The sequence below is a fragment of the Saccopteryx leptura genome, chromosome 5 (genome assembly GCF_036850995.1).
Source record: "Saccopteryx leptura isolate mSacLep1 chromosome 5, mSacLep1_pri_phased_curated, whole genome shotgun sequence".
In the NCBI taxonomy this organism is placed as follows: Eukaryota; Metazoa; Chordata; class Mammalia; order Chiroptera; family Emballonuridae; genus Saccopteryx; species Saccopteryx leptura.
The window spans coordinates 161294554-161311022 of record NC_089507.1 but is presented as its reverse complement, the minus strand read 5'-3'; the positions used below and the strand labels follow the sequence as shown (position 1 = coordinate 161311022).

Here is a 16469-nt window from a genome sequence, read left to right as displayed (position 1 = left end):
ATAAAAGATTGACTAGAGATTTAAAAACAAAACAAAACCATGTCCTTAAAAATCATTTATTTAGCGTTGCCTTCAGACTAAGGAGAAATGTAGAATATGAATGAACTCTACACAATAAAGCCAGCATACTATTTCAAAATGAAATTACTGGTCTGATATACATATGTCCCTTTCTATATTTTAAACTGAAACTGATCCTTTGAATTTAAGAATGGCCTCAGGAATATCTTTCTTCCACAGGGGCCACTGTCTAATGTCACAATGAATTATGCAACTTAAATATGTTGAGAAAATTTATATCATAGAATATCTTTTTAAAATTTTTCTTGTAATGAACAAGTTACTCTGGAATAAATACCAAGGACAAAACAATAGAACTAGACAGAAGTTCTCCACTATATTTGTCAGTAATTGCTCTAACACCAATTATAAAATAGATTAAAAAAAAAACTTCAAAATTCCCCCATTCCCCTATACAATCTGTTTTATAACACTGTAAATTATTTCAACTGAAAATTTTATGTGCCCAATGCTTTGCTGATTACTATAAAAAAGTTGTATATCTGAGCCTTTAAGGAACTTATGGTCTAAAATAAACACTAGATACATGAAGAACATATAAAAATACAAGAATATTGTGAGTCAAGAAGTCCATGATGCCTGACCAGGCAGTGGCACAGTGGATAAAGCGTTGGACTGGGATGCAGAGGACCCAGATTGGAGACTCCGAGGTTGCCAGCTTGGACCCAAGGTCGCTGGCTTGAGTAAGGGGTTACTCGGTCTGCTGTAGCCCCACGGTCAAGGCACATATGAGAAAGCAATCAATGAACAACTAAGGTGTTGCAACGAAAAACTAATGATTGATGCGTCTCATCTCTCTCCATGCCTGTCTGTCCCTATTTATCCCTCTCTCTGTCTCTGTAAAAAAAAAAAAGAAAAGAAAAAAGTCCATAATAAGTCAAAAAATTTATTTCAAATTAATAAATACTTATAAGATGGCAGAAGTGCTGGTTGGCCAAAAGTTCTGGTATCTCAGGTCAGACAGACCTGGGTCTGAATGCGGCTCCTTCACTAATTACTTAACCTCCTATGTTTCAATCTCCTAATCTGTAAAAATAGGATAATAATGGCAAATTTGTAAGATTGTGGGAATAAAATGAGATAATGTATATGAAATGTTTATTACCGTATCTGGCATACATTAATTCTCAAAAGTGTTTGCATTAATGTGTTATTGTTAAAAAGGTTCTGTGAGACAAAACTGATGGAGTGGGGGTGGGGGGAGGGAGAGAAAGAAAAAAGAGAGAGATAGAGAAGTGGAGGTTATTATAAGCATAAGAGTCTCCTGAGAAGGAAAAAACCAGAAACTTCAAATTTCTTCCAAATACTAAAAATTACTTAAACTTACAGGAAAGCCCTAACAAGACCCAACAGCAAAAAATAAAATAAAAAATAAAAGGTAATGGAGGTCCATCTGATAACATCACAAGAGAAAAAGACCCAGTGTTCCAAGTGTCCTGTACAACCATCACAAGAAGAGATGGTACAATGAGAAAGTAACTATGAATGAATGAGCTGGAATGATGGAAAGAAACCCATGTCTATTTGAAAGTACACCTGGGTTACTTTGCTTGTTTGTTTTTGTTTGCGGTGGGGCACATACGTACTGCATATTATCATCTTTCCTCCTTTAAGTAACTTACCAATGTCACACAGCTATTAAGTAATAGTGCCAGAATTCAATCCCCTATTTGTCAGAGCCCAGACTCCAGTATTCAAACATGAATTAAGGCCCTGGCTAGTTGGCTCAGTGCACAGAGCGTCGGCCTAGCCTGCAGATGTTCTTGTTTCGATCTCCAGTCAGTGCATACAAGAGAAGTGACCATCTGCTTCTCTCCCCCTCTCGGGGTTAGTGGCTCTGTTGGTCCGAAAGTTGGCCCCAGGCACTGAGAATAGCTCGGTTGCTTTGAGCATAAGCCCCAGACAGGGGTTGTAGATGTCAATCCAGGAGCATGAGGTAATCTGTCTCACTATCTCCCCTCCTCTCACTTAAAAATAAATAAATAAACACTAATACAATAAAATGCTCTTTTTGATAATCCATGAGCAGAAAAATGAGTTCACATTTGTCTTGCATATATATGGCAAAACATGATACATTCTAACCTGCTTATGGAAATTATTTTCAAACATTCAGAGTTCACCAATGGTAAATGATAGAAAGCAAAACCAACATAAAATTGAATCTTAAGGATCCATGAACTAAATGGTAGTATAGTCTCATTCAAGTTACTTAATTTTAATCTAAACCTCAATTTCTCTCCTGTAGAACAATACTTCCCTCTTTCCAGAATAGTAGGTAGAAAACAAAGCACATTAATTTCAAACACAATAAATAGTAGAGTTCTTATCATCATAATCATGACTTAATAATTTGATATTAATTTTGAATAGCAATACAGCAATGCATGTTTAAATAGTAAAGTTAATAAATTTAGGTCCTACATCCAATATTCTTTAGTGATATTCAAGAATAAATTAGAAAACATATCCCCAATCTCCTTATTCCTGGTCTATGAAGAAAAAAAAAACTTTGCTGATTATGTTTGAGATAGCATTTGAATTTTCTCTCTCCTATGTTAGTTTAATAACAATTAATTTTTAGGATTTACATGAAATTTAAATTTTCACTGATATATGTTGCTTAGGTGGCACATATCACATATCTTACATTAAAATTAAATAATAAAGTTATTAGTAAGAATAACAATTAATGATTCTTCCTTCCTTGTCTATGAATAAACTATCTTTAGAAATCAGAAAATTTTACAATGTATCTAGAACCCTGCCATTGAATTTTTCTAAGAACTTAAATTCACCAAAAATCTGTTATCTCAGCTTAAGTCACAGTGCTTTGAAAGAGACACAAAAATTATATGTATCCATTGTTCAAAGAGACAAAAAAATCAGTAATATAGAAAAATATATGCTTTATGTGTACTTCTTCACTCAAAAAGAAAATACAAAATAAAAATATGCAAAAACTCTGGTTCAACTTTCCCAAGAAAAACAAGGAAAATAAAATATGCTTAATTAAACAGGAAAAAACTAGCCCTGTAATCACTGATTAAGCCTTTAAAAGTCATTTCAGTTAAAATATAGAAATTAATTCTACTTAGTAACATCTTTAATCATTAATAAGAGGGACTGGCCCTGATTAAATCCACAAACTAGGCCACTCTCCATTTAGCAGTTCACACTGAACGTAGAATTCTTCATCCAGAAACAACATGGTATAATTTAGTGAATTTAGTCATGACTCCAAAGCCCATTCTTTTCCCCACTATGTCATAAGTGGGAAGATGTATCAGCCACTCTGGTAAGTAACCTTACATGTATTATCCCATGTATTCATTACATACACTTAGAGGTGAAATTACCACATCCAGGGTCACACAGGCTGTACTTGGCATATTCTGCAGTCTGATTCCAGGAAGGCCTGGCTCCAAAGCACTGATATTCTGGAACTCTAGCTTGTATCTCTTTTAAATAATAGAAAACTTTCCATTTTTAGACTCTTCAATAGTAATAGCACAATAATTAATATTCACAAAAATTTTAAAACCAATATAATACTAAAGCTAAAACAGGGAGAAAAGATGGGCATCACAGTTTTCTTTAGGTTGGGAAAAATTCAGAATCAATAATCAGACAATAAAAGCTAACACATGATCATTATCAAGAAAACTGTGTCTGTAGTATCGTAGCCCAGACTGGTTTTTCTTGTTTTGTTTGTGTATGTGTATATATGTATTTTGTGCCTGTCAACCAAAACAGGTGTTTCAACTACCATTCTGTGAAACCTAAATGAACAAGTACAGACAAGTATGTGAACCTGTGCAAAATTCTCTTTAAGTCATACTCAGGAGTGTCATGGTAAATTTCTAACTTTCCCTATTCTTTGTTTTATCATGATATACAGAATTAGCTAATAATGCAGACTTATTCATATCATATATTTCTTTAGTCCACTTACCACTTTTTCACAGCAGATGTCAAAGACTAGGTTTAAATTATAAGAATGTGGCTTATATATCTATATAAGACTGACTTTCTAAAGTCTTATTAGCTTCATATTTACAAAAAATGATATGCAAATGTTTACACTGAGAATTTACCCAAATAACTACAGATGATTACAAAGATTAATATTGAAGTTTTTAAGTATTAGGATTTTATCATCCAATGTTATTTCAAAAATTCTTTTATGCAGATCACATAAATGGCATTTATTATGAAGTAAATCCTAAATATGAAAATCAAGGATCTGCTATAAGAAGGACATATTTTGGTTCAAAATTAAAAATATTTGCCAAAGCAAATCCCCTTAATGCAGCTCAAGTGTTAGAAAAAATTTATTTTGGTATTGCTTTTTATTCTTCACCATCCAAAAAATGTACAACTTTTCAGTAACACACATTGTATCTCAAGATGGACAAGTAACCATTGGAGACCCTACCTTGTGCTGTTCGATAGCATCTATCCATTGCTGTCTGTGATCTGGATCTTGAGCACGAAGATACCAAACACTATCATTTACGCTAATATCAAATCGACACTCATCAAAATCATGAGGCTGTGGAGAAAAAAAGGATTGAAAAGCAAAGCTAATTATCTTCTTAGAATTATCATAGCTATTCTGGCTGGTTGGACACTCTTGTTACTATTATTTTTTCTATGCAAATAACTTTTTAAAAGATGTTTCAGATAAAAAGCACAAGAGTAAAGCTACCAAACACTAAATTTCATTCATCATTCCTACAAATGAGTTGACATAAACTACAAACATATTTTAAAAAAAAAAAAAAAAGAGCAAATATTTTTCATCACATTCTTTTAACTTTTTAAGTTGATTTTAGAGAGAGAGAGGGGAAAGGGAGGGAGGAGAGGGGGGAGAGGAAAACGATTTGTTGCTTCACCTATCCATGGGCTCACTGGTTGATTCTTATATGTGCCCTACCCGTGAATAGAAGCAGCAACCTTGGTGTATCAGGACATAACCAAATGAGCTACCCAGCCAGGGCTCATCAAATGCTTTTAGTTAGCTTAAATAATAAGAATACTACTGAAAGCACAGTAAAAAAAGGTAAAAAATAACTTTTAGGTAAACATTTACTACTTTTTTCCCTGCCTCCATTATTCAAAAGTAACCTCTCACCATGAAGAATTTGATTTCATTACATTTTATAAACATTTTTATATTCTATCAAAAAATCATGTATTTCAAGTTAACTTCTAGGCTTTTGTATGTCTTTGATAGTAACAACCAGGAGAGCTTTCAATGAAAAGCAAAGATAAAATAAACATTACATCAAACCTATGTTAGAGGAAACTTCCTGCATCAAAATGTAAATATTTAGTGAAAATGTCACTATTTGGTTCAGTGTTTTATATTTCTTATAAGAATATATAAAATTAGAAAAAAAAAAAAAAAAAAAAAGAATATATAAAATTAGTATTTTAGCCTGACCAGGTGGTGGCACAGTAGATAGAGCATCGGACTGGGATGCAGAGGACCCAGGTTTGAGACCCTGAGGTTGCCAGCTTGAGCGCAGGCTCATCTGGCTTGAGCAAAAAGCTCACCAGCTTGGACCCAAGGTCGCCGGCTTGAGCAAGGGGTTACTCCGTCTGCTGAAGGCCCGCGGTCAAGGCACAAAATAAATAAATAAATAAATAAATAAATAGTATTTTATATCCTTGTTTTTTTCCCAATAAATGAATTAAATTGAGAGGATATATCACATATGCCATGTCTTTGTCCATCAGAAAAGAGTACAGCGAGTTGTCAATGTAATAATAAACTTACTTGCGAAGAGAAACTACACATTGTATTTTCAGGGTTTACTGTTTATTCTCTCCCCCTTAATAATACCAATCTTTTATCTCTTTATCAATTTATTTAGTAAAAATAACATAACTCCACAATGTTCCTTAGCCTATGAAACAATTTAAAATTAAGACAACAAATCATAGTTCTGACTGGCTAAAGTACACACGTTAAGCATTTACTGAATCACTGCGTGCTGGGAATCACAGGACTATGATGGAAAGTAAACTGTGTCAGAACAAAGCAAAAGGAAAAAACAAGACAATGAATTCCGTTAAATAATTATAAACACAGAAACACCTAACAACCATTTAATACTCATTTAACTGAATACCAAATATTAAGAAATCTTAAGAATAGGGTCCATTCACTGAGAAAAGCTTCTTGGGGTTCTGGCTGAGTAGCTCAGTTGGTTACAACACTGTCCTGAAAAGCTAAGGTTCCAGGTTTGATTCCTGGATAGGGGACATATGAGAATCAACCAATGAATGCATAAATAACTGGAACAAAAATTGATATATCTCTTGCCTAACCTGTGGTGGGATGGTGGTTATAAAGCGTTGACCTGGAATGCTGACGTTGCAGGTTGAAAACCCCAGGCTTGCCTGGTCAAGGCATACACGAAAAGCAACTACTATGCACTGATGCTTCCTACTCCTTTCCTCCCCTCTCTTTGCTCTCTCTAAAATCAATAAATAAAATATTTTTTAAAAATTGATGTTTCTCTCTCTAAAATCAATTTTAAAATATTGAGAGAGAGAGAGAGAGAGAGAGAGAGAGAGAGAGAGAGAGAGAAAAGCTTCTTGGGAGGAAAGGAAGCATATATATTATCTGTAAATGAACCAGTCTACTGTTCTAAGCAGCCCATGGGTCTGCTTTCTTTCACTATATCGTTTGTATTTTTTATAAATTTATGTAAACAGAATCAGATAGTACATACTCCTTTGTTCTTCACTGTCCTTACTCAGTGTAACAATTATGAGATTATCTTTTTTGTTGTGTCTCACCAGTAATTCATTAATACTCAGTAGGTACAAATAGGGCTATAAAAAGGGCAAGCTGAAAGTCTATGTATGCTATACCAATAGTTCTTGTTTAGAAAAAAATACAGTACAATTAGTTAAGTTTTCTACTCAGTTGTACTTCTATGAAACTATATCCACTCAACCTGAACTACAGTACTACCAAAAACTCCACTAGCATATTTTTTTTAATTCTTTAGGTTGTTCCTAAAAATTTCTAAGTTTTTCTGATTGCTTTATTATTTACCCCCATGTCCTGATCCTGATAGTAGATATCTCAGAGAAGTTTACAGAAGTTCATTTCAATAATAATAATGGTCTAATAAGATAACTACCAAAAAAAAGTGCTGAATAGAATACCTATTCCATAAAATATTATTCAGCAATTTTAATAAAGCCAGTGTATAAAAGATTAATAGTAACTACCTTTAACTTGTATGATTAGAGCTAATTGCCTTAATTTGCTTACCTATACATTTTTCTATAACATGTAATACTTTCATTAAAGGACAAAATATATGTTTGAAAATATGAAGAACATGTAGTTAAAAATGGAAGACTAAATATATTCACCTCTACTCAGTCATCAAATCCCATTTAAATAAGAAAAGGCATTAGATGAGGACAAATAGCAGAGAACAGCAAGAAACATATTTTGATCAAATTTTAAAGATGGAAAAGAGATGAGCAAATTGCTATGTTACATGCAACTAGGGAAACCTAGATGTGCAACAGGGACAGGACAGGCTAATAAGTAACGAGCTTATTTGTGCCAAAGAATCACAGAAAAAATAAAAGAAGGGGAATCAGTAATTTGAAGCTACAAACAGAAGGAACAATTAAAAGTTAAGAAACATCAGCTCTGCCTGTTGTAAACAGATCAAAGAGGGAAAAGAATATAGCAAAAAGAGGAATACACCTTTAAAGAATAAAATGGCAATAAACAACTACATATCAATAATAACCTGAAATGTAAATGGATTAAATGATCCAATCAAAAGACATAGGGTAGCGGCAAGGATAAGAAAACAGGACCCGTACATACGCTGTCTAAAAGGGACGCACCTTAAAACAAAAGATACACACAGACTGAAGTTTGTAAAAGGATGGAAAACACCATTTCATGCAAATGGAAATGAAAAAAAGCTGGGGTAGCAATACTTATATCAGACAAAATGGACTTTGAAACAAAAGATATAGTAAGAGATAAAGAAGTCCACTACATAATAATAAAGGGAGCAACCCAACAGGAAGATATAACTATTATAAATATCTATGCACCTAATAGCACCACCTAAATATATAAAGCAGACATTGGTGGATATAAAGGGCGAGATCAACAGCAATAATATAACAGTAGGGGATTTCAATACCCCAGTAACATCACTAGATAGATCCTCAAGAAAGAAAATTAACAAAGAAACAGCAGACTTAAAGGACATACTAGATCAACTTGATTTAATAGATATCTTCAGAACCTTTCAACCTAAAGCAGCAGAATATACATTCTTTTCAAGTGCTCATGGTACATTCTCTAGGATAGACCACATGTTAGAGCACAAAAGCGGTCTCAACAAATTTAAGAAGATTGAAATTATATCAAGCACTTTCTCTGATCACAATGGCATGAAACTAGAAATCAACCACAACAGAAAAACTCAAAAATTCTCAAACACATAAAAACTAAATAGCAGGTTGTTAAATAACAAATGGATTAAGAATAAGATCAAAGAAGAAATAAAAAAATTCCTAGAAACGAATGATAATGAGCATACAACAACTCAAAATTTATGGTACACAACAAAAGCAGTACTGAAATGGGAAGTTCATAGCACTACAATACAGGCATACTTTAAGAAGCTAGAAAAAGCACAAATTAACAACTTAACACTGCATCTAAAAGAACTGGAGAAAGAAAAGCAAGTAAAGCCCAGAGGTAGTAGAAGAAAGGAAATAATAAAGATCAGAGCAGAAATAAATGACATAGAGGCTAAAGAAACAATACAGAGGATCAATGAAACTAGGAGCTGGTTCTTTGTAAAGGTAAACAAGATCGATGAACCTTTAACTAGATTCACCAGAAAAAGAGAGAGGACTCAAATAAATAAAATTAGAAATGAGAGTGGAGAAATAACTGACACAACAGAAATACAAAATATTGTAAGGAAATACTATGAAGAACTGTATGACAAAAAAACTAGACAACCTAGATGAAATGGACAAATTTCTTGAAACATACAATCTTTTAAAAATCAATCTGGAAGAATCAGAAAACCTAAACAGACTGATTACACCAAATGAGATCAAAACGATTATCAAAAAACTCCCAACAAAGAAAAGTCCTGGGCCTGATAGCTTCACAAGTGAATTCTACCAAATAGTCAAAGAAATGAACTAACTCCTATCCTTCTCAAGCTGTTTCAAAAAATTCAAGAGGAAGGAAGGCTTCCAAGCTCCTTTTATGAGGCAAGCATAATTCTGATTCCAAAACTAGGCAAAGATAACACAAAGAAAGAAAATTATAGGCCAATATCCCTGATGAATATATTGGGTAATAAGTCCGTAGCGTTTTTACCGAAGACTTTTATTTAAACAAAAAACAATAATTATATCAATAAGTTAATTATATATTTGCCGTTGCTGTTTACAACCTCTTCCCACCTCTCGACCAATTTGTTGATGCCGTTCCGCCAAAAATCGCCTGGTCTGGTGTCAAAGAAGTTGTTGAGCCAGTTTTTAAGGACCTCTTTGATATCGAAGATAACGCCCTTCATATAGTTTGACAGGGAGCGGAAAAGATGGTAATCGGTAGGTGCAAGGTCCGGAGAATAAGGCGGATGCTGAAGGACCTCCCATTCAAGCTCTTGGAGTGCGGCTTTGACGACTTGTGCAACATGGGGCCTGGCGTTGTCGTGAAGGAGTATGGTTTGACCATGTCGATCAGGTCTTTTCAGTTGAATAACCTCATTCACGCGGTGTAGCTGGGCAATGTAGAGCTCCTTGTTGACCCTGGCATTCTTTTCGAGCACTTCCCAGTGCACCATGCCCTCCCAGTCCCACCAAACACATATCATGATCTTCTCTTTGGATGAAGGTCCGGCTTGACTCTTGGCTTTGGCGTATCTCCTGGAGCCACCCACTCCTTTCTTTGCTTCATATTGATGTATAGGCACCATTTCTCATCTCCCATGACGATTCGGTACAAAAAGCGCTGTTTATGACTGCGTGTTGCTCGATGGCGGGCAAGATGCTGAGAAGCAATTTGAAGGTGACTTTCTTTGTTTTTCTCGTTGAGCTTGTGAGACACCCAGGCTCCCAATTTTTCGGTAAATCCCATTGAATGAAGGTGATTGAGAATTGTTTTATGATCGCAGTTCATTTTTTCCGCCAATTCACGACTGGTTTGGCGACCGTTCTCCTTCAAAAGTGATTTGAGACATTCTTCATCAAATTCAGAAGGCCTTCCGCTGCGGGACGTGTCATTGACGTCAAAGTCGCCATTTTTGAACTTTGCAAACCATTTCCGCGCTGTAGACTTGCCTATGACACCTTCTCCATACACGTTGCAAATGTCCCAGGCTGCTTAGGCAGCTTTTTGACCTCGATGAAAAGCAAAGAAGAGCAGGTGTCGAAAATGTTGATTTCTGCCTCCTGGGTATTCCATTTCTAAGCCTCAAAACTAATAAAAAATTAAATAACTCAAAAATACAATTAACATAGTTTTGTAGAGCAGAAAGAGTTTTATCGAATGAATACTTACCCTTTGCCAAACAGCAAACAAATCGTTGTAAAATAAAAGAAAATATAAAAACGCTACGAACTTATTCCCCAACCCAACAGATGCTAAAATCCTCAACAAAATATTAGCAAACCGGATCCAACAATATAAGGAAAAAATCATACACCATGAGCAAGTGGGATTTATTCTGGGGAGGCAAGGCTGGTACAATATTCGCAAATCAATCAATGTGATTCATCACATAAACAAAAGGAAGGAGAAAAACCACGTGACAATTTCAATAGATGCAGAAAAAGCATTTGATAAAATCCAGCACTCATTCACGATCAAAACTCTCAAAAGAGTAGGAATACAGGGAACATACCTCAACATGATAAAAGCCATCTATGACAAACCCACAGCCAACATCATACTCAATGGGCAAAAATTAAAAGCAATCCCCTTAAGAGCAGGAACAAGGCAGGGGTGCCCCCATCACTACTCTTATTCAACATCGTCCTGAAGTCCTAGCCACAGCAATCAGACACGAAGAAGAAATAAAAGGCATTCAAGTTGGAAAAGAAGCAGTAAAACTATCACTATTTGCAGATGATATGATATTGTATATAGAAAACCCTAAAGTCTCAGTCAAAAAACTGGACCTGATAAATGAATTCAGCAAAGTGGCAGGATATAAAATTAATACACAGAAATCAGAGGCATTTTTATACGCCAACAATGAACAGTCAAAAAGAGAAATTAAGGAAACAATCCCCTTCACAATTACAACCCAAAAAAATAAAGTACCTAGGAGTAAACTTAACCAAGGAGACTAAAGACTTGTACTCGGAAAATTACAAAGCATTGATAAAAGAAATCAAGGAAGATACAAACAAGTGGAAGCATACACCGTGCTCATGGTTAGGAAGAATAAACATCATTAAAATGTCTATATTACCCAAAGCAATTTATGAATTCAATGCAATACCAATTAAAATACCAATGACATACTTTAAAGATATAGATCACATATTCCAAAAATTTATATGGAACCAAAAAAGAACACAAATAGCCTCAGCAATCTTGAAAAGGAAGAATAAAGCGGGAGCAAGTTATACTACAAGGCCATTGTACTCAAAACAGCCTGGTATTGGCATAAGAACAGGCATATAGATCAATGGAACAGAACAGAGAACCCAGATATAAACCCACAGCTCTATAGACAACTGATATTTGACAAAGGAGGTAAGGGCATACAATGGAATAAAGATAGCCTCTTTAATAATGGTGTTGGGAAAATTGGACAGCTACCTGCAAAAAAAATGAAATTAAATTACCAACTTATACCATTCACAAAAATCAACTCAAAATTGATAAAAAACTTAAATGTAAGCCGTGAAACCATAAGCATCTTAGAAGAAAACATAGGCAGTAAGCTCTCCAGCATCTCTTGCAGCGATATATTTGCTGATCTATCTCCATAGGCAAGTGAAAACAAAGGATAAACAAATGGGACTGTTTCAAACTAAAAAGCTTTTGCACAAAGACAAGAACAGAATGAAAAGGCAAACCACACAATGGGAGAACATACTTGACAATACGTCTGAGAAGGGGTTAACAACCAAAATTTATAAAGAACTTGTAAATCTCAACACCAGGAAGACAAACAATCCAATCAAAAAATGGGCAAAAGAAATGAATAGACACTTCTCCAAAGAGGACATATAGATGGCCATTAGGCATATGAAAATGTGCTCAATATCACTAATCATTAGAGAAATGCAAATTAAAACCACAATGAGATATCACCTCACACCAGTCAGAATGGTGCTCATCAACAAAACAACACAGAATAAGTGCTGGCAAGGATGTGGAGAAAAGGGAACCCTCCTGCACTGCTGGTGGGAATGCAAACTGGTGCAGCTTCTGTGGAAAACAGTATGGAGATTTCTCAAAAAATTAAAAATTGAACTGCCTTTTGACCCAGCTACCCCACTTTTAGGAATATAACCTAAGAACACCATAGAACTGTTCCAAAAAAAGAAATGCACCTCCATATTTATGGCAGCATTGTTCATAATAGCAAAGATCTGGAAACAGCCCAAGTGTCCGTCAGTGGACGAGTGAATTAAAAACCTATGGTAAAGGCCCTGGCCAGTTGGCTCAGTGGTAGAGCGTCGGCCTGGCATGCAGTAGTCCCGGGTTCGATTCCCGGCCAGGGCACACAGGAGAAGCACCCATCTGCTTCTCCACCCCTCCCCCTCTCCTTCCTCTTTTTCTCTCTTTTCCCCTCCCTCAGCCAAGGCTCCATTGGAGCAAAGTTGGCCTGGGCGCTGAGGATGGCTCTATGGCCTCTGCCTCAGGTGCTAGAATGGCTCTGGTTGCAACAGAGCATCGCCCCCTGGTGGGCATGCTGGGTGGATCCTGGTCGGGCGCATGCGGGAGTTTGTCTGAGTGCCTCCCTGTTTCCAACTTCAGAAAAATACAAAAAAAAAAACAAGAAAAGCTATGGTACATATATACTATGGAATACTACTCAGCCATAAGAAATGATGACACTGGATCATTTACAATAACATGGATGGACCTTGATAACATTATACGAAGTGAAATAAGTAAATCAGAAAAAACTAAGAGGTATAGGAATCCATACATAGATGGGACATAAAAATGAGACTCAGAGCCCTGGCTGGTTGGCTCAGTGGTAGAGCGTCGGCCTGGCGTGCAGAAGTCCCGGGTTCAATTCCCGGCCAGGGCACACAGGAGAGGCGCCCATCTGCTTCTCCACCCCTCCCCCTCTCCTTCCTCTCTGTCTCTCTCTTCCCCTCCCGCAGCTGAGGCTCCATTGGAGCAAAGATGGCCCAGGCGCTGGGGATGGCTCCTTGGCCTCTGCCCCAGGCGCTAGAGTGGCTCTGGTTGCAACAGAGCGACGCCCTGGAGGGGCAGAGCATCGCCCCCTGGTGGGCAGAGCGTAGCCCCCTGGTGGGCGTGCCGGGTGGATCCCGGTCGGATGCATGCGGGAGTCTGACTGTCTCTCCCCGTTTTCAGCTTCAGAGAAAAAAAAAAAAAAAAGAGACTCAAGAGACATGGACAAGAATGTGATGGTAACGGGGGTGAGAAGGGGGCTAGGAAGGAGAGAGGGAGTGGGGGAGGGGAGGGACACAAAGAAAACCAGATAGAAGGTGACAGAAGACAATTTGACTTTGGGTGAGGGGTATGCAACATAATCAAATGTCAAAATAATCTGGAGATGTTTTCTCTGAACATATGTACCCTGATTTATGAGTGTCACTGCATTAAAATTAATAAAAATAAGATTAAAATAATAAAAATAAAACTGTCAGAAAAAATAAAGAAACATTGGCGCTGGCTGGCCAGGTGATTCAGTGGATAAAGCATTGACCAGGAGTGCCAGAGGTCATGGGTTCCACCCACTCCCTCCCATCAGGGCACTTACAAAGAGCAATCAATGAGTACCCAAATAAATGGAACTAAGGGGAACGAGTTGATGCTTCTCCAACTCTATCTCATCCCTTCTCTCTCTCAAATCAATGGAAAAAAAAGGAAACATTTAGTGTGCATAGATACCATCTTTAAAAATAGCCAAATTATCCTTCTAGCAGAAGACTAGAGGATTTCTATGTGGGTATTCTGAACTAAAGGAACCCCTACACTAAGAACTATCAAGGAAAGCTGAAGAAAAGGGCACAATATTTAAAGCAGGAAAATTAAGGCAAAATCTATGCTAAGTAGTAAGACTCCCACTCCTACCCTATTCTAATACCATTTCCCTAAACAAAGAAAACAAGGCTTCTCAGAAAAATGGCTGATTCCAGGTCTGGATCAGGCAAGGTATATGATGAACCCGGAAAATTGTGAGCTTAAAAGTAATGAAGGGCTTTGGGAGTAGGCGGTCCACAGAGGCATGTCAAAAGGACAAAGCAACAAGCTTGAAGGGAATTCCGTTAGCCAAACACAGGACAATTTCATCATCAAAATACGTAAGTACAGTAATGGATTCTAATCCATTGACTAAATCAGAAATAATGACTCAATTCTGTTACATATGAGACAAAAGAAGAGGGCTGGTTTTTGAGTGTTTTGTTTTTATATAATAGAATGACGACTGATAAATGTGGAAGGGCTTTGTAGAGCTGAAAAGTCACCATTCTGCCAATATAGAAAAGACTGGGTGGGGCAGGTACCATAAATAGTTGCAAAATCAAAAGGGTCATCTTAGTTGCCTCTTCTATTATATTCTCTTGATGCCTTAGATGCATCTCAATATATCTAAAACCCCAAATCTCTCCTCTTGCTGGTCTCCAAATTTTTGTAAATGGAAACTACCAATTGCTTAGACCCCAAATCATCTGACTCCTCATTTTTCCAACCCCGTAAGGAATCCATCAACAAAGCTGCAAATCTTGTCAGCTCTACCTTCAAAATGAATCTGGAATCCTAATCACTTCTCATAATCTCCACCATCACTATTCTGGTCCAAACCGCTACCATCTCTCACCTGGATTATCTTTAATAGCCTCCTAAGGCTGCCTGATTAGGTTTTCTTACTTTCATCCCTGCTTCCAAAATCTAATATTAGCGCAGCAGCCAAAAGTGATACTGTTACAAGAGGTCAAAGGGACATGCTCAAGCCTCTAGTAACTTCCCATCTCACTCCACATGGAAAACAAAGTCCTTATAATGATCCACAAGGCTCTACACAGTCAGGCCTCTCTGCCTTCTTTTTCTACTCCTTTTCCCCTTGTCTACTCCATTCCAACATACAAGCTTCCCTCAAGTTCCTTCAATTAGTCCCAGTGGACCTTTACAAATGTTGGTCATTCTCACTCAGTCACTTCTCACCTGATTCCTTTTCCTGCTTGAGAGTTCTATTCCACTACTCCATTGCACCCATTACAGCTCTCTGCCACACACACATTTTTACATCTCTGAAATAAGAATATATCTTACAAATGGTATCAACTAGAATTGGCAATGTGACATAAAAAAATGCACCTTAAATTTTGTGGCATCAAGCACATTAAAATACTGTACTACTTTGCCAAAGACAATTTCCCAGATCACCTTATAATAACAGATGCTAAAACAAAAGCTACTTACTAAAAACATGAAAATGTATTAGTTTAAGAAAGTAAAACCTAAGAACAGACTCCCAGACATGGTCAGTCTGAATAACTCCATGGGCCCCAACTGGATAATACCACCCCAAGACCTTTTTTTTTTTTAATTTTTCTTCTGAAGCTGGAAACGGGGAGAGACAGTCAGACAGACTCCCGCATGCGCCCGACCGGGATCCACCCGGCACGCCCATCAGGGGGGACGCTCTGCCCACCAGGGGGCAATGCCCTGCCCCTCCAGGGCGTTGCTCCGCCGCAACCAGAGCCACTCCAGCGCCCGGGGCAGAGGCCAAGGAGCCATCCCCAGCGCCCGGGCCATCCCTGCTCCAATGGAGCCTCGGCTGCGGGAGGGGAAGAAAGAGACAGAGAGGAAGGAGGGGGAGTGGAGAAGCAAATGGGCGCCTCTCCCATGTGCCCTGGCCGGGAATTGAACTCAGGTCCCCCGCACGCCAGGCCGACGCTCCACCGCTGAGCCAACTGGCCAGGGCCCCAAGACCTATTTTTGTGTTTGTTTATAAACTTAACTTGCAGAGCTTCATGAAAATAGATAAAAAAGCAAATTATAAGTAGTAGAATTCCTTCCAATTTCTTCCATTTGAGTTGGTTCCTTATTTTTATGTCAATTTTGGGAGTTTCTAAATAAATAAAACACTGCTTTCAATTTCTAACTTCTGCACCATGACCAAAGCAACCCCCAATTTTGT

At 37.3% G+C, this 16469-nt stretch overlaps 1 protein-coding gene across 2 annotated transcripts in view; it reads right to left on the bottom strand.

Moving 5' to 3' along the window:
• Positions 1 to 16469, bottom strand: part of CERT1 (ceramide transporter 1) — a 150993-nt gene that overhangs the window by 106137 nt on the left and 28387 nt on the right. For both annotated transcript variants that reach the window (XM_066386360.1, XM_066386359.1), the window contains exon 3: positions 4520 to 4636. In XM_066386360.1, the coding sequence (XP_066242457.1) occupies positions 4520 to 4636 (117 nt within the window). The remainder of the gene's footprint in view (positions 1 to 4519; positions 4637 to 16469) is intronic.